General features: G+C 53.5%; 1 protein-coding gene across 2 annotated transcripts in view; it reads left to right on the top strand.

Moving 5' to 3' along the window:
* Positions 1-24017, top strand: part of RANGAP1 (Ran GTPase activating protein 1) — a 32097-nt gene that overhangs the window by 5839 nt on the left and 2241 nt on the right. For both annotated transcript variants that reach the window (XM_045462833.1, XM_045462832.1), the window contains exons 3-15: positions 2944-3071; positions 5962-6021; positions 9104-9283; positions 11992-12126; positions 14877-15035; positions 16282-16395; positions 16815-16914; positions 17001-17085; positions 18085-18271; positions 19210-19329; positions 21349-21451; positions 22647-22735; positions 22993-23114. In XM_045462833.1, the coding sequence (XP_045318789.1) occupies positions 2944-3071; positions 5962-6021; positions 9104-9283; positions 11992-12126; positions 14877-15035; positions 16282-16395; positions 16815-16914; positions 17001-17085; positions 18085-18271; positions 19210-19329; positions 21349-21451; positions 22647-22735; positions 22993-23114 (1582 nt within the window). The remainder of the gene's footprint in view (positions 1-2943; positions 3072-5961; positions 6022-9103; positions 9284-11991; positions 12127-14876; positions 15036-16281; positions 16396-16814; positions 16915-17000; positions 17086-18084; positions 18272-19209; positions 19330-21348; positions 21452-22646; positions 22736-22992; positions 23115-24017) is intronic.

The following is a 24017-nucleotide window of genomic DNA, read 5'->3' as shown; positions in this document are numbered from 1 at the left end:
CTTTACTCTCCCCAGTAGGTCATTTAAGTACCAAAGAAAGGACTTTCTGCTTTACATGGCCGAGTCGTACACACACGGAACTTGGTACTTTGTGAAGTGGTGGAGGCTGAAAGGCGGTCCCTGCGGCGCAGCCTGGTGACAGGTGGTTTTCAGGGGTGGTTGGGACCCATCCCTAACCCGTTGCTAAGTTACGTCTAACTCCGTTTGGATTGAAAACCAAGCGAGAGAGGCACCCCAGCGGTGATCACCCTCTCCTGTCCCAGCTTTTCCCGTGTTGGTGCTTTTTCTTCCAGGCTCACTTTGCGCTTGTGACTCTCCCCAGGGCTGAACTTCTGCACACTGCCCGTGAATCTCTGTACTTCCGTCCCTTATAGGGCGTCTGTCTTCCCTTGGGGCCCTGACAGCTCTGTCACCTTACTCTTAAGGGCTGCGTAAACATTCCCTTGAGCGGCGCTCCATTCTCCTCGTTAACCTGGATGTTAGAGGGGCTCCATTTTTTGAGCAGGTCTTTCAAGGGGCTGAGAGGTTATTTCAGCCCTGGCGCTGTGAGCCAGCTGCAGAAGAGGCCTGGGCAACTGGGACCCGGAGTTGCAGCTCCACAATGGCCCCCCAGGGGCGGGGGGTGTCTTAGGGGCTTCCTGCCGGGGGGCTGCATAAAGTCCCTGGTTGTATAGGGAGCAAGGATATGGGGGAGGAGCACACGGGTAGAAGTTTGGAGGACCAGTCTGAAGCTTTAACTCTGCTGTTTTCCTGAACTGGGCAGAGTTGCTTCATTCCTTGAAACCTCAGTGTCCCCTTCTAGATAATGTGGGAGGCTCTTCCCTGGCCTGCCCTCCTGGTCGTGACATGAGAAAAGGAAAATGAATGCCGGCCACCACTGTCTGGCCGAGTGACCTTAGTAGGCAGTTAGTACCTTCTCTGTGTCTCCACTTACTCAACTGTGAAGTAGATGTAACAGTAATTACTTGAGTAGGTGTGGGAGAGAATGCTAAGCACTGGTCTCTAGGGGGCAGAGTCCATGGGAGCAGGACCCAGTGAGGAAGGGGGTAAAGTCTCCACATAACAATCAAGTAATCATGTAGAAGAGTGTAAAATTGTAGCAGGCGGCATTTGCAAGGAGACCAGGGCTGTGAAACCTGCCAGGCAGGTTGGGAGTTTGGCTGCTGGGGTGGAGGCCGAGGGAGGGAGGCAGGTACAAAGGCCCCACTGGGGCAGCTTCTCAGGGAGCTCCTTCCCACCTTCCTGAAGCCCCGTCTGTGGTCTTTGTCACCTAAGAGGTCAGGTCCAGCTTTTCTCTCCCACACACACCTCCACCCCACCACCTCATCCCCTTTGCATCTCGTGCCAGCCGGACTAGATGGGCTTTGTCTCGTGCATCTAGTGTGTTTTTGTTCAGATTGTAAAATTTTAATACATGCTCGTTATAGAACACAGAAATATGGAAATAAGGCAAAAAACCATACCTTTCATTATCTCACAGCCCAGGATACAACTACTGTTAATTTTGGTGCATTTTCTTTCCAGTGTTTTTTCTAAACATAGGTGAGTTCCTTCCTTCATTTTTTCTTTCTTGTTTACTAATTGGGATCATAATGACAGGTACTTTAAAAGTTGCTTTATAACCTGGTATATCAAGAATATATTGAGCAGATTAAAAAAAAAAAAAAATTTATCAAGCACATGATGGAAAAAGCACAGAATCAGCCATAATCCCAGCACGTAGAGAAAACTGTTTGAACATTGGGTTTCTATCCTTTTAGACCTTGGGAAGAGGGTGTGGGGGGGGGGGGGGAGGGAGGGAGGGAGAGAAAGAGAGAGATAGAATACATTTTATCTTTTTGTTTTTATTTATTTTTTAAAAGTTTATTTTGGGGCGCCTGGGTGGCTCAGTCTGTTAAGTGGCCGACTTCGGCTCGGGTCATGATCTGGCGGTCCGTGAGTTCAAGCCCCGCGTCAGGCTCTGTGCTGACAGCTCAGAGCCTAGAGCCTGTTTCAGATTCTGTGTCTCCCTCTCTCTGACCCTCCCCCGTTCATGCTCTGTCTCTCTCTGTCTCAAAAATAAATAAACGTTAAAAAAAAAAAGTTTATTTTGAGAGAGATTGTGTACACACGTGCAAGTTGGAGGTGGGGGGCGAGGGGGCAGGGAGAGAATCCCAAGCAGGCTCCTTGCTGTCAGCACAGAGCCCCATGCGGAGCTTGAACTCACAAACTGTGAGATCATGACCTGAGCTGAAATCGAGAGTCGGATGCTTAACCGACTGAGCCACCCAGGCGCCCCGTATGTATTTTTTAATAGGTATAATATTTTACATGTGTGGTCAGACCAAACACCAGTGGAAAACCTCATTATTCACTTACCACTATGACATGAGTATTTTCCAAGTCAGGTAAACACCTGTGTCGCCATTCATGATGACAGCAGCGTAACCGTATAATGTATCCCAGTGAATTAACCTGTTCTCTGCTGATGGGCGTTTAGCTTGTTTGGGATTTTTCGTCATAACAAAAACAATACAGTAATGAGCACCCCACGCATGAATCCTGTGACACTGACAGCCTTCATGTGGTTGTACCCCTGGTCCTCTGACTTGGACGCTGTTTTCCTGCTTGGAAAACACCCCCCATGCAGAGAGCCTCCGCACACACCACCTATAAAGTGCTTCAAGCCCCTTTGCCCTATGCGGCCTGTTTCTTTCCTCCTTTGTCTCCCAAGCCTTCCATACACCTGCCTCCTTTAACACTCACTGCAGAGGAATTGTTTTTGTAGCCGTGTTCCCTGGTAGAATGTGAGCCTGTCCAGTCTCCTTTGCAAGCCAGGGCCCAGCACACAGCAGGCATACTATGGCTGTTGGAATTGTGAGTGACGAGGTAGTGGCCGGGCTCTCTTCTGCCTCGGTTATTGGTGATTCCAGAATCTAAGGTTCTGTTCTTTGGTCCTTCCAGCCAAAGATGTGATTAAAGAGATCGAAGACTTTGATGGCTTAGAGGCTCTGCGCCTGGAGGGCAATACGGTGGGCGTGGAGGCAGCCAGGGTCATCGCCAAGGCCTTGGAGAAGAAATCAGAGTTGAAGGTAAGATTTGCAGGGCGAGCAGGCCCAGACTGGTTGGGGCTAAGCTTCCACTCAGGCCACCACAACCCCTGCCTATGTCTAGACCCTTCTAGGGTCCTGCCTTGTTGGCGGTCACCATGAACAGCTCCTCTTGTTGCTCTGGCCTCCCGGTGCTGGCCAGAGCCCCTCTCCCTGCATGATATGTCCACTTGGGTCCCCCAGTAACAGATAAGAATGTCAGGTTTATCCAGTAACATCCGTGAAAGATAAAGGGGAAAGAAGTGGAACTGGACAGAGAGAGCCTTCAGCTAGCCCCACTTTAGGGGACTCCCATGAAATTCCAGTCCTTCAAAATGCTCTGTGAGAAGAGTTGGGGTATCATGTGTTTAAAACGTCAGGAAGGTGTCCCTGCACGCTCTCCATTCCCGGGAATCCTACTGTTTATTAGCACATTAAAGCCTCTGCAGAGCCACGAGGGAGAGCCCTACTTTCCCAACTGCAAATGGTGCTCAGTGCCTGTGGGACCAGGCTTGTGCTGGGCTCTTCTGCACATGTCATTTAATCCTCACTGCACCCTGGGGAATAAAGACTGGGTCCCTTTTGTAAGTCAAGGGAACCGAGGCTCAGAGGAGCTGAGTAAACAGCCCAGGATCCTAATGCTGACAAGTAGCCCAGCCACATGGCACACTCTCAAGTCCAGTGCTCTTTCCCAGCCCCACTGTGCTTTCTGAAGGGAAGGAATGCAGGGCCAGGGCCGGCAGAGCGGGTTTGCCCAGTGAGGACCTAGAGCTAGTTCGTGAGGTGGCCTTGCTGTTGTTTCCTCAGGAAGATGGCGGTCAGGTTAATAGCCAAGCCGTTGGCTGTTTCTTCCTTTCGGCCCAGTGCCTGTTGTTTTCCTGAGCATAAGCTGGGACGCTGTCCTGCAAAAGAACTCAACCCACCCCAGCGACCAGTGAAGAGGCAGGAATGGAGGAGCTGTGGCCTGGGCCCGGAGGCCACACGAGCTGTGCTTTGACATCTGAGGTCTGGGTTTAAGCCCTGGTACCACCACCTTATCTGCATTAGGTGGCCTTGCACCAAACTCCGCTCTGAGTCTGGGCTCCTCTGTAAAAGGGTTTTCTTCCCTGTGAGTTTGCCTCGGTGACCAGGCTTGTGCACGCTTGTGTCGTGAGAGAGCTTGGCCATCAGGAGTGCCTTGTGCATCTTGTCATCCTGTGCAGACCTAGCGCCTTGAGTCGCTCCGCCCAGCATCTCAGCTCTGCGCGTGCAGGAGGGAGCCGGGGTTGGGTCAGGGTCCTAGTTGCAGGGGTGTTCTGGGCAAGGGTGCTGATGCGAGTTAAGATGTTACCACCCTTCTTGCAACACAGGCATAAGCTAGGTCTTAACAGATGAGAAAAGTGTGGTCCAGGGTCAGACATCTCAGGAGTGAGGTGGGATCGGAGTCCAGATAACAGCCCATTATCATAACTGCTCTGCGGTTACTACTGCTCACTTAGAGATTGTTGAGGCCAAAAGCTTCATTCCAAAGAGGGGATCCCAGGGGTCAGAGACTGGGCGGGGTGAGTGGCAGGCCTGGAGTCAGCTAAGATGGAATTGGAACCTAGCCCTTGTGCTCCAAATCCCCATGCTGACCCTTGACCCATCAGACATGGGTTTGGGAAGCTTCGGGGTAAGGAGCCAGTTGTTAGGGTTCTGGCGCTCAGGCTGTGGCTGCCTGTCCTGGTCCTGAGCACATGTGACTCACTGAGCCCACCCATGTAGACTGCCCCCCGCCAGCCCCGCCCCCCAGGCCCTGGGGGTGTTGATTTGTTTACTGGAGGCCTTGAGAATTCTAAGGAAACCAGTTTGCCCAGTACTTAAGGTTCGATTTATTTAGTTGAGACATTTCAAGGACTGGATTTTCAAGGGAAAGTTGCTTTGGGTTCCATCATTCCCAGGATTGGCCCAGGAAAGGCTGGAGCTGCCTGAGTTGATATTTTGGGTGGACATAGCAACCAGAGTTGAAGGGTAAGGCTGTGTGCTTGGAGCTTTTAAACTCTGCTGGCCTATCATAGAGCCGCCGCCTTGGTGCCATTAGCCGATAATTTTGTTTAAATCAGCTCACTTTGATGTCATGTAAAAGCAAACATCCCTTCTGTAAACGTAAAGTGGTTTTCCTTACCATAAAGGAAACAAAATAGCGTTATTAAATTCTGGTTTGACGCATTGTCCCCTCTTGAGCTTGAGTCCTCATCCTTTTTTCAAAGGCAGATGAGCAAGGAGCGGAGAGGTGGGCAAGATCCACCAGCCCCAAAGCAAGGCTACCTTCTGGAGGTGATCAGAGGGTTGCAAAGAGCCTTGAAGGGTGCGTAGCTGGTGCTCTCCCAGTCAGTAGAGCATGAGACTCTTGGTCTCGGAGTCATGAGTTTGAGCCCTCCATTGGGCATAGAGATTACTTTAAAAAAAAAAAAAAAGCCTTGAAAAATTAGTAACTTCCTGGCTGCTAGATCCTATATTGCTTATTTTCTGCCCCTGCCACCCAAATCCTGACATGTGTTGCTTCACCCACAGTGTATGGGGAAACTGATGTTGGAAACGAGCGCTGGGCCAGGAGTCTGGCATATTGGCCCTGGTCCTGCCACTGCCCTGGGCTTGCGGCCGGTCTTTTCCTTCTCAGCCTGGTTTCTCTCCTGGAAAACGAGAGGATTGGGCCAATTAGGTTTTCCTGACAGTTCTGCTGAGCCCTGTATGGCCTTTGGAGGCCGCCAGGTTCCCCCAACTTCTGCCAGAGCTGGGCCAGCTTTTTGCTGAGGAAACTCAAATTAAAAATTAAGAAGCATTGTAACTGTCAGTGGTCCACAAGGGTGCGGTGCTGCCTGCAGGCCACCTCTGAGGGGCACCCCTAATGCTTGTCTTCCTCCTCCTTCCAAAGCGATGCCACTGGAGTGACATGTTCACAGGGAGATTGCGGTCTGAGATCCCACCAGCCCTGGTAAGTGCACAGTCCGCTGCTCCCCTCCCCTGGGCACAGGAGCCCCTTTAGCAGTTCCCAGGGCTTTTTTTCACACTTTTGTCCACACTTCCTTCACCCTGTGATGAAGATGCTGGAATAGAAGCCAGGGGAGCACAGCATCTGTCTTGTGTCCTGATGGGCAGGTGGGGGTACAGGTGAGAATGGAGACTCGAGGCCTAGTGATAGGAGGTACAGCAGCACCCAGGGATTCCAGGGTTCATTCCTGAGCTTCGTGGTTTCACCCTCACCGCAGATCTCACTCCCTCCGCTCTTACTCCTCTCTTAGCTTTGCACTTCCCTGTGCTCCCCATCATGCCCTTCTGTGGCCCCCCCCGTCTCCCCCTGGGCCCTCCCTTTCTCCATACCACTGTTTTTGCTTTGCTTCTCATCATGGGTGGCTTCCATCCACACTGTTTTCCATTTCCCCGTTCCTGGGGCTCAGCTTGGCTCGGGTCAGGTTCCCAGCCTGGGGTTCGGTGGGTGGGGTGAGAGGGGGCATCACTGAGCAGAACGTGGCTTGCCTGGGGCTCAAGGGAAAGAGGCAGGGCTGGTAATAGGCAGCCTTTCAGTAACATGGGGCCTAGTACATGAGATGACTTCACAGTGAGGTTCTTGGTCAGTTATTTGTTGTGACCATCTGTGTTATGGGGTCTCTCACCCTGATTGTGCAGGCTGCCTTCTCAGTCCTCCGTGCCTCTAGTCAATGCGGGGGTTCCTGAGGTGCCCATGTACCAACCTCATTTCTAAAGCACCTCACTCTGGGGGAACCTGGCTCAGTGGAGTGTGTGACTCTTGATCTCAGGATCGTGAGTTCAAGCCCCATGTTGGGTGTAGAGCTTACATTTAAATGAATGCATAGATCTATAAACAAATATATTAATAAATAAATTTACGTAATAATAATGGGACACCTGGGTGGCTCAGTCGATTAAGTGTCCAACTCTTGATTTTAGCTCAGGTCATTATCTCCTGGTTGGGAGATCAAGCCCTGAGTTGGGCTCTGTGCTGTCAACTTGGGATCCTCTCTCTGCCCCTCCCCTGATCTCGTGCACAGTGTGCTCTCTCTCTCTTTCTCTCTTGAAATAAGTCAATATTTAAAAAATAATAAAGCACCTTGGTCTGGTAAACAACTAAAGGTGATTCAGGAAGTGACAGGTGCCCTAATGGGGACTCCAGAGGGAGGGCTCCTCTGTTGGGGGATTGAGGAAGCCCTTGGGGAGCTGGTTAAGTTACCAGCCTCAAAGGGTGAACAAGAACCAGGTGAAGGTAGAATTTAGAGTATAAATTATGTGAATTCATTTGGAGGTTTGTATGTAAAAGGATTGAAAGTTAGAAGAGGTTGGGATGCATGGGTGGCTCAGTCAGTTGAGCGTCCAACCTGACTTCGGCTCAGGTCATGATCTCATGGTTTGTGAGTTCGAGCCCTGCATCAGGCTCTGTGCTGACAGCTCGGAGCCTAGAGCCTGCTTTGGATTGTGTGTCTCCCTCTCTCTCTGCTCCTCCCTTACGCACTTACTCGCGCTCTCTCTCTCCCAAAAATAAACATTAAAAAGAAAAGTTAAAAAAAGTTAGAAGAGGGAGGGAAGAAAACATACTTGTTGGATACGAACTATGGGCCCCTGTGTGCATTATTTTACCTGAATTTTAGCATTTAAGTTTCTCAATTTTTTTTAAAGTTTATTTTGAGAGACATGCGGGCTGAAACTTATGAACCGTGAGATCATGACCTGAGCTGAAACCAAGAGTCAGACGCTTAACCAGCTGAGTTACTCAGGCATCCCAAGTTTCTCCATCTTTAAAGGAGATATTCTTATCTCCGTATTACCAGCAACAAGAGTGAATCTTAGAAAGGCAGATAAGAGAATTTGGGGTCAGGGAAAGGCGTGAGATGCAGGGATGGTGGAGCAGACACAGAGGGTTCAGCAACTCTGACTGCTGGAGGGCTGGAGGTCCTCGGGGCCAGATGGCAGGGGCGTGGCCTTCTCCCAAGGTTGGGGCAGCCAGAGAATAGCGCTCTGTTGCTGAGTCAGTGGTGGGGAAGACAGTGGAAACTGCCTCAGCTATCCTGTCCGTGGCCTGGGCAGGGACGGTGTCTCTTGCTACCCCCTGCCCTCCACTGGGAACCGTGTGTATGATGAGTGCCCCGCCTGTTTCTGCCCCCAGTTTCTGGTAGAGCCTCCTCCTCACCCATCTCCTGGGGAACTGTAGGTATCCCCAGCCCAGGAGGTTCCCAGGAGAGCTCGGTGTCTCCATGCCACGTCGGTCCTGGGCTGTGGCTCGGAGACAGGCACCCATCTGCCCGGTGCCCGCCAGAAACCCTGGAGGCCTCAGCAGTGCCTGCCTCCCTCCTGCACATCCTCTGAACGCCCAGCTTCTGCAGGTCTTCCTCCCTCTGTGAGGCCTGTGACTGACCTGGGGCTCACGTCTCCCATCTCCCACCACGCTGGCCAGCCAGCTTCCTCCTCTGCTGCCTGGATCACTGTCTCATGCTCCTGGGCGGGCAGTCGGCATATCCGGCGTCCCTCTGCACATCAGTGTGCCCTCCTCAGACTTGGAGGATGTGTCCTCTCTGTCCCTCACCCACCTCAAAGCCTTTGCTCTCGGGCTTATAGGGTCACAGTCCTTGGCCTAATGTTTGGGCCGCTTGCCTGATTTGACTCCTCTCTTTCCTTCCAGCCTCAACCTCTTCTGGAGTCCTAGACACACAGTAGGCTGCTTCACGCCTGTGTCTTTGTTTATGTTCTTTCGTTTGCTTATGTTTGTGTTTTTACTGTTGGCTGGAATCGCCTCATCTGTGGTTAACTGATTCTCATCCAGCCTGAGCTCATATGCCACCTTCTATAGGAAGCCTTCCTTGACCACCCCCATGTATACCAAGCCCCACGCCCCACCTGAATTGGGAGCCCTCTTCAGGGTTTCCAGTCCTGGATATAAAATAGGGACAGCTCTGTACTGAAACGGTCTGTGTCTCTGCCTGGGTGCCCCCTGAGGGCAGGGGTCCTGGCATAGAAGCAACATCTGGTGGGTGTCTGATTCTGAGATGAACCCTTTCTGTGCCCAGACCTCACTAGGGGAGGGACTCATCACAGCCGGGGCGCAGCTGGTTGAGCTGGACCTGAGCGACAACGCGTTTGGGCCTGACGGCGTTCGAGGCTTCGAGGCCCTGCTCAAGAGTTCCGCCTGCTTCACCCTTCACGAGCTCAAACTCAACAACTGTGGCATGGGCATCGGAGGTGGCAAGGTGGGTGTGGCAGGCCCTCCCGCATGTGCCTGTTGTCCCTCACCCTTCTTCCCTCCCTGCCTGGTCTCCTGCTGCGTTTGCTTCCATTGGAAATATGTGCCCTTGGCCACCATCTGGGATGGCTGGGTTGTTGTTTTTCTCTTCAGAGGAGAAAGGCCTCAAAGGCAGCTGCCTGTGGCCAGTGGGGAGAGGAGGTGGAGGCCTGGAGGGCGGGGTTGCCAAGCAACCGTTCCCCGGTTCTCGGTGTTGTCTTGGCAACACAGAGGCAGTGTCGCATACATGCTCGACCTGCTGGCTCTGCAGAGTGCAGGGCTTGGGCATCCCAGACTCGCTGTGCCCTCAGAACAGTTGGCAGAGCCACGTGAGGCCCAGTGTGTGCACGTAGGGGAGGGAACCCAGGAAGAGAAACTGCTTGGGCCTGGGCACAGCTCACCCTCTTCCTGGACAGGGCCCCCCCGTCCTCCCAACCAGTTGGGCTGGTCAGCACAGAAAGGCGTGTCTTCTCTTCCCAGAACCTGTACTGGGGGAGCCCGGCCTTATTCTCTTTTCCGTCGTTCTGGCTCCTTTAGGCCCAGATACCAGAAAGACCAATTCCCATCCTCCCTACCTCCATTCACATTCTGAACAAAAGAAGAAAAGGGTTGGGACACAGGGACGTACGGCGACTGGGGACATCTTTTTGAAGGTGTGTTAAATGCACACCCTCGTTCTCCCACTCATGCTGAAATGGGGAGTGATGCTCTTCCCAGTCTTCCAGTTAACTGGACTTGGGTCAAGCCCCCAGATGGCGTTGCTAGGGTGGGACTAATGTGGGATTTGGACCTGCTTCCATGCACCCATCAGAGCAGCAAGGGGAGCTTGTGTTGTGCTCGCAGTGTCCCAGGCTGAGGTCCCGGAGCGGCCTCCCCTGCAGGGGGTGCCTGTTGCCTTTTGCCCCCTGGGAGGGAGATTTGGGGCGTGCTCCCAGCTGTCTCGACCTGCCCCCCCACAGTCTAATTGGGCAATAAGCCGTGCATGTGTTAAGACATTAAGGTGCTGACATCAGCACAGAAAACAGGGCCAGCCCAACCTAGAGTGGGGTGTGCTGGGGGAGCCGGACACCTGCCTGTAATCTGCCTCAGCCTTCCATTAGCTGCCTTCTGCTGTGCAGCGTCGGGGGGGACTGAGCTTCCAGAACTGGCTGTCAGGCATTGCCCTTACTTCAGCACGTGGGATGGCCCAGGGAACACAACAGTTTGAACCCAGGGGCCTCCTAGCAGCCCCGCTCCACTCTCGAATGTGGTTTGTACTTGGCTTTACCTTCCTCACCGCTCATTCGGTGAGAGCTTTTTGTCACATCTCGTGGGTGCCGGCCTTGCTGATCTGAACCTCCCGGGGGCCGCAAGCACCAGGGTCTCCGGGTCCTTCAGGATCTGTTCCCTCCAGCTGGAATGCATTCAGTGTGGCCAGTGTGCCACGCACATGGGAATTGGAGGGGCCTCGAGGATTCACGTGGGAATGAGACATAGCCCTCTACTTGGAGCTCTCCAGACCCAGAGTTCCCAAGCTGGACTCTTGTAGGAGCGATGACCTCACCACGGTGACTCCAGAGGGAATTGGGGAGAATGGGGGGTGCTGGTACAGTTGGCTGCCTCCTCTGCAAAGGTTCCTCAGGAGGCTGGTTGGTGGCGGAAGTCCACAGTCTCTACTGAGCATGTGCACGGCTCACCGCATCAGGAGTCGGGCTGGTGGTGGCTCCCAGGGACAGAGAGCTGTGCAGGCAGGCTGACCTGGCTGTCAGTTGCAGCTCCGATGCATATTTGCTGTGGGACCGTGGCCAGCTCAGTTACCTGTCTGAGCCTCGGCTTCCTTGTTTATAGTTGAAAGCCAATACCCCTTGCCTCCCAGGCTCGTCTTGAGGTTGAAATGAGGTGCAAGAGGACCCTCGTTGAGCGTGCTGATGGCCTGTCAGTGCTGTGGAGACATTGCTTCTCTCCTGATGCCCTTCTTGTGAATCTTTTATGTTTTATTTACTGTGGTGTCTCTGATTCCCAGCAGCCAGCCAGTATTTTTTAACTCTTGGCTCTGTTGGTATCACCCATGTAGAAGCCACCTCCTGGCACCGCCTCAACAGCAGGACAAACTAGGTTTCCGGTTTTTCCTCCCAGCAGCTGAGACCCTGCCGTGAGTGGCTGGCCTGGGCACAGGCATGTGTCCGATGAGTGTGGCAGGGCCATGGTCTCAGCCAGCTCCCCTTAGGTGTTGGGGAACATGCAAGAGATGCCAGAAGATTTAGGTTCTGGTCCAGACTCAGCCACTTGCTTACCGACTAGAGGAATGTTTCTGTCCCTCTTGGAGCCTGAGTTTCTTTAGCCAGAAAGTGGGAATCACGATGGTCCCCATCTGACAGGGCATCTGGCAGTAAAGTGAGCTGACTGAAGCACCTTCCCTAGGACCTGTCTTTCAATTGACCTGTCCATGTTGGTGTCTCCCTTCCTGCCAGGTCTCTATCTCCCCGTCTCTAACAGGCACAGGGTGGTGGGACACGCAAATGAAGTGGAATATGGGAAAGCCCTTCGTTGTAAGCTGTGGGTGCTGGCACACGTGCAGTATGGCCACGGTGCTTACGAGCAGTTCTTGTCCCTGTGTCCACCGCCAGTAGGTGGCATGGGAGGTTGAAGACCAGGCCTCCTGCCTCAGGGCTGGGCCCCTTGCCTTTTCCCCCACAGATCCTGGCAGCGGCTCTGACTGAGTGTCACCGGAAGTCCAGTGCCCAGGGCAAGCCACTGGGCCTGAAGGTCTTCGTGGCTGGCAGAAACCGTCTGGAGAACGATGGAGCCACTGCCTTGGCGGAAGCTTTCGGGGTGAGGCTTTTAATCCTGGTCTGCATCCCTACTCTGGGATTGAGCTGCGAGGCCTAGGGCGAGCCGCTTCCCCTCTCTGAGCCTGCTGGCTCATTCTGCAGTGGGGCAGAATGCCTGTGATGTGTCTGAAAAGCCACCCCATCCAGCACTGCAGGTGAATTGGTAGTGGCTCCTGGAATCCTGTTTGAGAAGATTGTGTGTGGCTCTGATCAGTGAGTGAGGTCTGCCTGGCTCAGATATGGGAGTCAGGGGTGCCAGAGCAGCGAGCAGGACAACAGCCTGGCATGACGTCGGCCTGGGCTCCCTGAAGGTCAGTGTCTCTGCCTCTAGTGGGTGGGGCACAGAGATGGAGTGAGTCCTCAGACTCACCCTTGAGACGGAGGTAGGGGGCAGTGGCACAGGTGCCCTTACCTCCTACTCCTCTCCTTCCACTCTCCTCTCTCATAGCTGCCCTGGTGCCCTGCCCCCTCCCCTGACACTGTTGAGATCTTGACTGTGAGCTCCGGGAGAGGGCCACCCCTACCCCATGGGGCTGGGAATGTTGGAGTCTGTCTTTTCACTTAATGTAAATGTTTTCTGTGGCAGACAGTATCCTAGCAGTATTAACTGTATTCAGGTCACAGCAACATTCCCCATAGTGTTGCTACTTAAGACGGTCTACCTGGTGGAGCGCCTGCCTCAGGCAGAGAGTGAGAATAGTGGGGGACAAGTGCCTTACTGGACCCCGGGCTGCAGGAGAGCTCTTGCTGCCTCTGGAGCCGGAGGAGCCTAGTTACCGTCCTTGTAAAGATCATGACATTAAAGGTTACGCCTTCTCTGCGCCCCTTCCCTCACCTTGCTGTCCCCAGTGTGGTGGGCGGGAATGGGGATGTGCTGTGGTTGTGCTAAGCATCCATCAGATGTCCTTCTGTGCTCTTGGATTTGGGGTCCGTAGGATACCTCTAGTCTGTGGATAGAACCCAGGGAGTCTTTGAACGTGGATGGGGGAAGATTGCAAGATTGCATGATTATTAACACTGACATAACTAAAATGTAGTGTTTTTTTTTAATTACTTTGAGAGACAGAGAGTGCAAGCGGGGAGGGGCAGAGAGAGAGAGAGAGAGAGAGAGATTGAATCCCAAGCAGCCACCGCACAGAGCCTGATATGGGGCTCCATCTTACGAACTGTGAGATCATGCCCTAAGCCATCCAGGTGCCCTTAAGATGTAGTGTTACCTTCAGTTGTGAAAGTAGACGATAAGCCTCAGCTGCTTTAGAAATGCCCACGATTGGGCACCTAGGTGGCTCAGTCGGTTAAGTGTCTGACTTCAGCTCAGGTCATGATCTCAGGGTTCGAGAATTTGAGCCCCGCATCGGGCTTGCCTGTTTCAGATCCTTTGTCCCTGCCCTCTCTGCCCCTCTCTCTCTTGCACTTTGTCTGTCTCTCTCAAAAAATAAACTTAAAAAAAATAAAGAAAAAAGAGAAAACACCCGCCCGTGATTGTGTTGATGGTAGAAATCACAAATGTTTTCACGTGAAATAGTTGTACAGATCTACAGAAACGTTTCTCATGCGGTAACGTCACAATAACTGCAGATTTGCCCCGAGGTGCTGTTGTTCAGTGCCTTTGTAATATGGTGAACACATATTACTCCAGCACACCTTTGGGGTTTTTTCTAACTATTTTGAGGATTGTCTTCCAGTTGAGTTGATTTCCTTTGTAGTCCTATATAATTTGTTTTAAAATTATTAAACATGCTAAGAAAGGTGCCGGGGGTTTTACCAGACCGCCGGAAGGGTCTGCGGCACAGAAAATATTGAGCAGCCTTGACTGGTAGCATTCCTCAGTTGGCCTGCCTGTATTTGCTTGTGAACCCTCTGTGCTGTTCTGGTACCCTGGAACAACGAAAGGCCCCTAGTTGGAGAGTTCTTGCAGGCCTGGCTTCAATCCTTGGTGGAAGCGGAGACTGGGGCATGGGCTCCTTCAGAGCTCAGAAACTGGTGGAATGTAGACAGGAAGGTGTTGTTGATAGTCCAGATGACGGACGCCATGATAGTGGAAGGACAGAGTGCTCTGGGGATACAGGCAGAGCACTGGCCTGTGCCTGGGGTGGGGGTGGGGGCATCCTGGAAGCCCTCCTGGGAGAGGAGGTATCCAAAATGAGAGGTATATAGGAAGACTGCATAGGAGTCAGTCTACCAAGAAAATGCTAACAAACAAGGACACAGAGTGTTCCAAGCAGAGAGAAGGGAAGTGTCAAAAGGTTGGGGTGAAGAAAGGCTAGGTGGTTGGGGAAGACCTTGCCCCCTAGAAAAGGAGGTAGATGTGGGGTACCAGTCGTACCGTGTGAACAGGGCAGGAGAGCCCCAAGAAAGACAGGCCCAGTGGAGCTGCAGTGTGCAAAGAAGGACCAGGGCAGACTCCTGGGCCAACACCCAGGGTCCTCCCTGTGTGGAGGACACCAGACCCAGAAACTTGTGTTCTGCGCTGTGTGACCCTGCACAAGTTACTTAGCCTTTCTGATCCCTAGTCTTTGGTGGAGTTCCTAATCCCAGGTCAGTCTCCCTCATGAGGCTATGGAGGGGATCAGATACAGCCATGCCCAGAGTTCTGCTTTGAGATCACCCAAAATATCCGTAGACAAGCCCGTGCCCAAGTGGATGGCAGCCCCTCCCCGTATCTAGTGTGTAGTGCCACCTTCCTACCTACTGGATGTCCCTGGAGCTCAGGAGCCCACCACTCTGCTCTGTCCCTCCTGTCCCTCACAGATCATCGGGACTCTGGAGGAGGTCCACATGCCACAGAATGGGATCAATCACCCCGGTGTCACTGCCCTGGCCCAGGCTTTCGCCATCAACCCCCTGCTACGGGTCGTCAACCTGAATGACAACACCTTCACTGAGAAGGGCGCTGTGGCTATGGCCAAGGTGAGGCGGGAGTGGCAGGGTCAGAGAGCAGTAAGCAGGGTCTGGCTGCTGCCTTTCTTTTGTTTTTTAAACTTATTTATCTATTTTGAGAGGGAGATAGCAAGGGAGGAGCAAAGAAAGAGAGGGAGAGAGAGAATCCCAAACAGGCTCCATACAGAGCCCACTGTGGGGCTCAAACCCATCAACCATAAGATCATGACCTGAGCTGAAACCAAGAGTTGGATGCTTAACCGAGCCACCCAGGTGCCCCTGGCTGCTGCCTTTTTAATACACATATCAGCAGGTGAGCTGCTCTGCCCACCCACCAGATGTGTACCTCATGGGTACATTACAGAACAGGCCATGTGTCAGAAGCTTACCTGCGCTCTCTTTGGGCAGCTCTGAGTGTCCATACTGCCTTCCTCCTGAGCTGCCTCTGTGTAAACCCAGCTGTTGGTGCTGGGTTAGTTCTCAGAATCTGCATGGAAGATGGTTCCAGCCCGACTGCTTTTCTCATTGATTCTTTGATCAGCTATTTATCGAGCCCTGTCCAGTGCCCAGCCCTGTGCCAAGTGTGGGCCATGCAGAGTTGAGTCAGACTCTGCCTTCAAGGAGTCCCTAGTTCATGGAGGGAGGGGAGAGGCCTGTGACAGCGCAGGGCAGTGAACGTAGGGCTGTTTGGGTGTCAAGACCTCGCTGGACCCTAAGACTCCACAAAAGCCTAGTCCTGCTGCTTTGGGGGATTGGCAGAAGCATCTGCAAGTGTAGGGGATGTACAGGAAGTTCAGATCAGACTTAGGGCAGGCTTTCTGGAAGAGGTCACATTTTGGCCAAGTTGTATAAGACAAATGGACCTTGGACAAAGGGGTGTTTCAGGCAAAGGGATCAGCAGCATGGGAGGGGGTCCTGGTTTGAAACAGGCAAGGTTCAGGAGGTGTCTGAGGGTCAGACGATAGGAGAGGGAGGCAAAAACTCGTGGCCTTGTTGATTCTGAGGCTCTCCCATGAGTAATAGGCAGCCATGCAGTGTTTTAAGCTAGCGTGCAACTTGGTCAGATTTATGCTTCAGGAAGCTTCTGGATATAACAGAAGTAGAGTGGAGGGAGGTTAGCCAGAGGCCAGGAGGTGACAAAAGCTGGTGAGGTGCTGAGAAGGCCAGACTGGATGGAGGAGGACAGTGTGGAGGCTGACACGGGGTGTGCCATTGGCCCTCAGAGGGCTGCTGGGGGGCCTACACCCTCACCCTGGCCTTTGCTTCCTCCTCGCAGACGCTGAAGACCTTGCGGCAGGTGGAGGTGATCAACTTCGGGGACTGCCTGGTGCGCTCCAAGGGTGCTGTCGCCATTGCAGATGCCGTGCGCGGGGGCCTGCCCAAGCTGAAGGTGCCGGTGCCACCCGTGTCTTCCCCTCGGGTCTGGGCTTCCCCCACACTCGGGGCTGCCGCCATGGGTGGCAGGGGTGTGGTCTTTAAGGCCAGGTGGGCCTGGGTTTGTGGCTCAGCCCTGCCACATCTCTCTCATTTTGTGCCATTCTCTTCACCTGTGTGACGTGAGCCACAGTTTCTTCATTTTGGAAATGGGAGGAGGGAGCAATGGAGGTCATCATAGCATAGTGTAAGAGAGCGCCTTGAGTACCTGGTGCATCGCTAGCTAACTGGCATTATTATTATTGTCGCTGTCACTGTGCCCAGCTGGAGCTCAGAGCCTGCCTTACCCTCCCTTGGGGAAAACAGGCTTCAGAGGAGAACGTGGTCTCCTGGCCTGTGATTCTGCTGGCCTCTACTCCTTTCTCTTATTTTCAGGAGCTGAACTTGTCGTTCTGTGAAATCAAGAGAGATGCTGCTCTGGCCGTTGCTGAGGCCGTGGCCGACAAGGCTGAGCTGGAGAAGCTGGACCTCAATGGTAATAGGAGTGGTGGCCTTGGCCCACGCCTGCCGGGCGGGCCCTGCTGCCCATCCTGACGCTCCGTTCCTCCTCTCCGCGAGCAGGCAACATGCTGGGAGAAGAAGGCTGCGAGCAGCTCCAGGAGGTGCTAGACGGCTTCAACATGGCCAAGGTGCTGGCCTCCCTCAGGTAGGGAGCTGTGGGCTGTGGTTCTCCTTTTATTCATTTAGGAACCATTGTTTGAGCCCCTGTATGTGTCAGATGCTGTGCGAGGCATCGGGGGCGCAAGGATAAGACAGTGAAGGTTTCTGACTTGTGGGACTTCATTCTGGCTGGACGGGTGGCCAAGAATGATTAAGTTCCTGTATGTTCAGAGACAGTGAAGGTCTGAGAGCGGTCACCCTTTGGAGTGGGTGAGGTGGGGAGGCTTCTGAAGGGATGACCTTTGGTCTGAGCTGACAGATGGGGTAGAGTAGCAGTGAGGTCAGGGCGGCGATGGGGGTGTGGAACCAGACTTGGAGACAGAGTTCAGAAAGGAGGAGGTTGATGCAAGAGAGCAGGGAGTTCAGGGTTTGCGGAGCCACAAGGGCTGTGGCCATGGCCGTGGTGACAGGGCTGCCTCCGTGTGGGTGGGAGTCAGTTTGCGTCATCAGCACCTGCTCCCTCTGCCCTTCTGGCCCCCAGGTTGGCTTCATTCACCTGTCAGACCCTCACTTGTGTCCCCTCAGTTCTATGCCTGTGTTGCTGCTAGGAACTGGGGGCTCAGATGGCCTTGAGGGGCTCACAGTCCCAGAAATCCCCATCTCCTCCCCCCCCCCCCCCCCCCCAGCCACAGCTTCCTGTGAGCAGTGAGATACGGCGTCTCAGCCTGGGCAGTATTCATGCCAAGCCCTGGGCCTCAGCTGTGACGGACTGTTCTCTTCCTTTTCTGTCTCCCCAGTGGGGGACTACGGGCGAGGGTGGATATGTGGTTTCTCCGTGTTCACAACATGGGCTTCCCTGGGTGATGAGAGTTAGATGATGGGCTCCCTGGTGACCCACATGCCCTCACCCTGGGAGCAGCGGCGCCCCCATCCTCTGTAGGCTCCCTCCCACCTGATTGGGGTCTGTGGGTTGTGGAGCCAGGCCTCGGAGCCAACATGGGCCTCTGGGCAGGGAGGGTCTGCTTTAGCCAACTCCCCTCTGCAGTGATGATGAGGGTGAGGATGACGAGGAGGAGGAGGAGGAAGAGGAGGAAGAAGACGGAGAAGAGGAGGAGGAGGAAGAAGAGGAGGAAGAGGAGGAGGAAGAGGAGGAGGAGGAAGAAGAGCCACAGCAAGGGCAAGGAGAGGAGTCATCCACACCATCAAGGAAGATTCTGGACCCAAACAGTGGAGTGAGTTCCTTGTCGTTTGGCAGGATCAGAGCCCTGGTTCTCGAATGTGAAGTCCTGGGACATCTTCACGGGGGCGGTGGGTGTGGAATCCACTTAAGTACATTGGGTGCAAACTATTTTTGAATGCGCACCCCTGTAAGTGAAAAAGGAAAAGTCATCCCAATATAGCTGTATTCATCCATGTTTATATTTATCCCAGTACAGATGCGTTTATTCACTTACGCGTCATGATGTGATTATAGCATATATGACGCGGCTGTACCGTTTAGTATGAAACATACATAAATATCTCTAAAAGAAGAGAGTAAAAAATAGGCATAAATAGAAATTCTTTTCCTACCCATCTTGGCGACCTGCAGGGACAGCCCCCCCCTTCTGGAGACTGGTCCAGCTTGAACACTCGGTGTCCCTTCGCCTCGCCAGGAGGGCTGGTGGAGTCAGGGCTACCGTGTCCTTTTCCTCATAAGCTCCTGACTAAAAACTCTGGCGAACCACAGGTTGGACGAGGACCCCCACACTCATGTTGAATTTCACTTTTTTCCTGGTTTATGGAAGCATTTCGACAAGTGGCTAGACACTTTCCAGTTTTTAGTTTTTCTCTGGGCACCTCGCTAGCAGTGCTTATCTGGGCTAGACTCCAGTTCCTGGTGGGGTCCACTTTGGCCCCCACGCACTTCTTACATCACTTCTGGGACGTCGTATGTCATGGCAAGGAGGCGCCTGGCCTAAGGAAGTGGCTTGCCCCCATCCCAGAGGCTCCCATGCTAGGAGCCAGCAAGGGCCGGCGTCTGCGGGCCCCTCACCCTCTGGGGGCTGCACGTGAGTGGGAGGAAGAATCCAAGACTCAGCCTTGACTACCTAGAGCGAAGGTTGCATGTTCTGGGTGAGGAGTCTGGGTTCGGACCTCCACAGAGCCACCTGTGCCGCCTGTCCCTCAGGAGCCAGCTCCCGTGCTATCCTCCCCGCCTCCTGCAGACGTCTCCACTTTCCTGGCTTTCCCCTCTCCAGAGAAGCTGCTGCGCCTTGGGCCCAAGAGTTCCGTGCTGATAGCCCAGCAGGTAGGCGGCCACGCTTCCAACCTCTGAGCCCAGCGTGCCGTGGAGATGGGGACGAGCAGAGCATGGGATTGGGAGGGGACACTGTCAGCGGGAGTGGGGACTGCCAGGTGCGTTGGTTTAAGTGTTATTTATTTATTTATTTTTCGACATCAGTAGGCAAATTTATTGGTGGCAAGAAATTCCAATCAATACTAATCAGGCTCAGGTGGCCCACTTTTCCTTGCTGTTTTTTTTTAACTTGTTTTATTTTTTATTTTTCTAAATTTACATCCAAATTAGTTAACATATAGTGCAACAATGATATCAGGAGTAGATTCCTTAGTGCCTCTTACCCATTTAGCCCCTCCCCCCTCCCACAACCCCTCCCGTAACCCTCAGTTTGTTCTCCATATTTACGAGTCTCTTCTGTTTTGTCCCCCTCCCTGTTTTTATATTATTTTTGTTTCCCTTCCCTTATGTGCATCTGTTTTGTCTCTTAAAGTCCTCATATGAGTGAAGTCATAGGATTTTTGTCTTTCTCTGACTAATTTCACTTAGCATAATACCCTCCACTTCCATCCACATAGTTGCAAATGGCAAGATTTCATTCTTTTTGATTGCCCAGTAATACTCCATTGTATATATATATACCACATCTTCTTTATCCATTCATCCGTCGATGGGCATTTGGGCTCTTTCCATACTTTGGCAATTGTTGATAGTGCTGCTATAAACACTGGGGTGTGTGTGTCCCTTCGAAACAGCACACCTGCATCCCTTGGATAAATGCCTAGTAGTGCAATTGCTGGGGTGTAGGGTGGTTCTATTTTTAGTTTTTTGAGGAACCTCCATACTGTTTTCCAGAGTAGCTGCTCCAGCTTGCATTCCCAAGTGTTATTTATTAAGTGGTCTCTGTGACCCACATGGGGCTCGAACCCACGACCCCAAGATCGAGTTGCATACCCTTCCTTCAGACTGAGCCAGCTAGGGCCCCTCCCCCACATTTTAAAAATACACATAAATGAGTGTGACCAGTGTATCTGTCAACCTCCAGAAGTGGACCCCGCCACTGGGAACACACTTGGGCTGCAGGAAGGGCAGGCCTGCTGCACCTAGTGACACCTGGGGCATTTTCCCAGCACACTCGTGTGCACACACTTAGGCTTCCTTCCTGTGTTCTAGAACAGCTGTCCTGCCCAGGGCTCCTGTGGAGGTCACGTGCTTTAGTGTGCCCTCGCTCCCGCCTCACTCGTTTGTTGGTTCGCTGGCTTGTTCATCCATTTGTTCGCTTCCTCATTCCCTGATTCATATTGAGGTGACTGTTCAGTGCCTCCTGTCGGCTAGGCACTGCTCTGAGTACTTAGACATGGTTTCATTATGTAACCCTCTGGGCAGCCCAGAGCGTAGACCCTGTTACACTGGGTTACACCTGAGAGAGCAGGGTTTCAGAGAAGTTAAATGATAAATACAGAGAAATAAAATGTGTCCGCTCTCAGAGCTGGCTTGGCCTTTTGGCTGACTTCCTTTTCTTGTTTTCTCTGTTTCTTTCCCTGACAAATGAGATTAAAGGCCCACTTTTTCATGTAATACCATTCGCCATCTCCTGTGTCAGGAACCATGCCCGCTACCCCAGTGAGTGGATATAGCACTCAGACACTGTTTCTGGACATTCACGTTGCTGCCACCTGTCTCCACCCCAGTGAAGTTAGGTGAAGTTAAACTTCCTTGTGTTGAATGACTTCTAGCCTATATCCTGGATTATTTTGTTCAGGTTAGATTATAAGAAGAGGAGCACTGGGTCACGGGAATAACCCATTTTAATACTGATGCACTCCCCCTGTATGCTTTGCATACCTGCCATGGACCAGACCATGCTTGGCTCGAAGGGGACAGTGTGGGCGCAAGGCAGGACCCATCTTTGCCCACCAGAGGCCCGTGTCTCACCAAGGCCTCTTCCAGCCAAGCCAGCAGCAGAGTGCAGACACATCTTCCCTGGGGCTCTGGCCCCTGGTGACTAGCCATTGTCTCTTGTGTTCTCAGACTGACACATCTGACCCAGAAAAGGTGGTCTCTGCCTTCCTGAAGGTGTCGTCTGTGTTTAAGGATGAAGCCACAGTGAGGACAGCAGTGCAAGATGCAATAGGTAACGTGGGGTGGGCGGGGCACGGATGGCCCTGCCTTCTTGCTGCATCAGGGCTCAGATGACATTTACGGTGGCTGGAAGCCCTTGTTCCAACACTAAAGTATGTACTGCTCTCCACCCCCTCCTACCTATTTTGTTGGGTTCCTGCCACGGAGTAGGCTGGCTGCTCTCCTGTTTTTTGCAGATGGGGCAACTGAGGCCTTTCCAAAGCCATACAGTTACATACAGTTAGAACTCAGCCAGGCGTCTGCTGTAGGAAGACCAGATAGTCACAGCCCCAAGGCCCTGATGGGAGCAGTCCTCTCAGAGGAGAGGCCATGAGAGAGCTGCGCTTTTGTCCTCACCTGAGCCTCTGCACACAGTCCCCTCCACCTGCAACCCTGGAGGATACCTCCTTTCCCCATTTCTTTCACAAGGCTTCCCAAGATCTCTGGTCCTATCATGACCGTCCCTTGCTACCCCTTTCCCTGTTACCTCCATCATAGCACCTGTCACCTTCCACTTGACCACTCATGTCTGAGCTCTGCAGTGTGGTCAGACTTGGGAAGGCAGACAGGGAAGGAAGGGCCCAGCACGTGGAGAAGAGTAGAGAGGAGTGGAGAAACGTGATGCTTTCTCCTGGATTGGTGCCCTGTGGGTGGCATTGAGGCAGGAGGGTCAGTGGGGAGCAAGGCTGGGTAGGCTGGCGAGGCCCAGATGGAGTCACTAAGTCTGCTCCCTGAGGTCCCATCCCCATGAGCATTGATGGGAACAAGTAACCTGAATTGTTTCCCAGAACAGTCCAGCACGGAAGTGTGTGCCCACACAGTGCCTATAGACCCTCGGCCACTCCTTCCCCTCCCTTCTCTGCTCATTCCCCCTCACGTCTACAGAACTGCTGAAATCTCCCCCAGGGTGATCTGCCTCACTTAAACTTGCCCCCTGCCTGCCCCACCTTGGTTGTGCAAGGTCCCCAAGCCCTTTTGCAGTGTGTGAAGTCAGCATGAGAAGGACAAGGTGTCACAGCTGGTAGGTTGAGCCCTTCTCCTGGCTGTCCCCTCAGCCTGGGACCACGGTTTGCTGCCCTGTGCTCACCTGATTAGTGCAGAAGAAAGGACCCAACCTGTGTGTGCCAGAGCTACGTGACCTTGGCTGGTGACCAGCCATTTGCTGCCACAAACTCATTTGTGGCCCCATTGCTGCTTCTGTCTTGCAGATGCCTTGATGAAGAAGGCCTTCAGTTCATCCTCCTTCAACTCCAATGCTTTCCTCACCAGGCTTCTCATCCACATGGGTCTGCTCAAGGTGCAGCTTCAGGGGAGGAAGGGGGTACACCTGCCCACCCACCCACCCTGTCCCACACCTTGAGTCCTGTCGGGGGACCTGTCACCCACCCTGTCTCTGGGTCTGCTTAAGCAGCCTCGCCTTGGTGATGGGATTCAGCTTGACCTTGGCCATGGGGCTCTCTGGGCAGGGGGCTGGTGGTGGAGACCTACAGCACCCCAAACCCCGGTGGCCCTGTAGCTCACTCACCCTGTTTGTGCTCTGTGTTCCCCTTACAGAGTGAAGACAAGGTCAAGGCCATTGCCAACTTGTATGGCCCTCTGATGGCATTGAACCACATGGTGCAGCAGGACTACTTCCCCAAGGCCCTCGCACCCCTGCTGCTGGCATTCATGACCAAGTGAGTGTGCCCTCATTGGCTCACACGGCAGCCGGTTCCGGCGTCTGCAGGCCCCTCGTCAGTGCAGGCTTCCCTGGCCTGCACGTTCAGGCCTATGAGAGACCCTCATGCCTCCTGGGCTCTCAACATCCATGTTTCAGTCTCTCCTCCCCTGTGCCAGGCTGAGGACAGGGGGCTCAGGAATAGTGTCTTTTCCTGAGAGAGAGAACGTGGAAAGGCCCCTATTTTCTAGACGAGGAAACAGCACGGGAGGGGAGGAGTTTGCCCATGGTCGCCCTGGTGCTCAAGGTCCTGTACTCCGGGATGTCTCTGCGAGCATTTCTGTGTCCATTCTCTCAGCTATAGGGCTGAGGCTGAAGGGGCCTGCCACACCCGTCTTCCGCAGCCACAGGCCCCTCCCCTGCGAATGCCAAATGCCCAGAGACCTGGAAATCTTGGCCGTGTCCTGGAGGAGGGTCCTGGCGCCTGGTGGGGCAGTAGCCATAGCTGGATAACAAGGAGCTTTCATACTCCAGTGCCCACCCGGGATGAGTCAGAAGGCTTGTTCCCTGCTGTCACTGGGGCCCTGTGTAGCCCCAGCCGACCTCTGGCCCTCCTCAGGCCTCAGTCTTCCCATCTGCCCCGCCAAGTTGCTGAATGAGGTGGTCTCTGGGGGCTCTGACCACCCGTACCTACCGTGAATCCGGTGCTTTGGGAGGGAAGTGGGAGTGAGGCAGGAGAGAGACAGAAACTCCCCCTCGCCTTGGCGGGGGGGTGGGGGTGACATACGTGTGGCTCGTGCCATCGGGTCGTGCCTGGGTGTGTGAAGTGTCGGGGGTGGTCTGGCTCAGGGCACAGTGAGGAACGCTGGCTGGCTTCTGGGACTGTTCGCACCGTGGCCTCTCCGCCACCGCGGCATCTTGT

The sequence above is a fragment of the Leopardus geoffroyi genome, chromosome B4, assembly GCF_018350155.1.
Source record: "Leopardus geoffroyi isolate Oge1 chromosome B4, O.geoffroyi_Oge1_pat1.0, whole genome shotgun sequence".
NCBI lineage: Eukaryota > Metazoa > Chordata > Mammalia > Carnivora > Felidae > Leopardus > Leopardus geoffroyi.
This window is presented reverse-complemented; position numbering and strand designations above follow the sequence as displayed.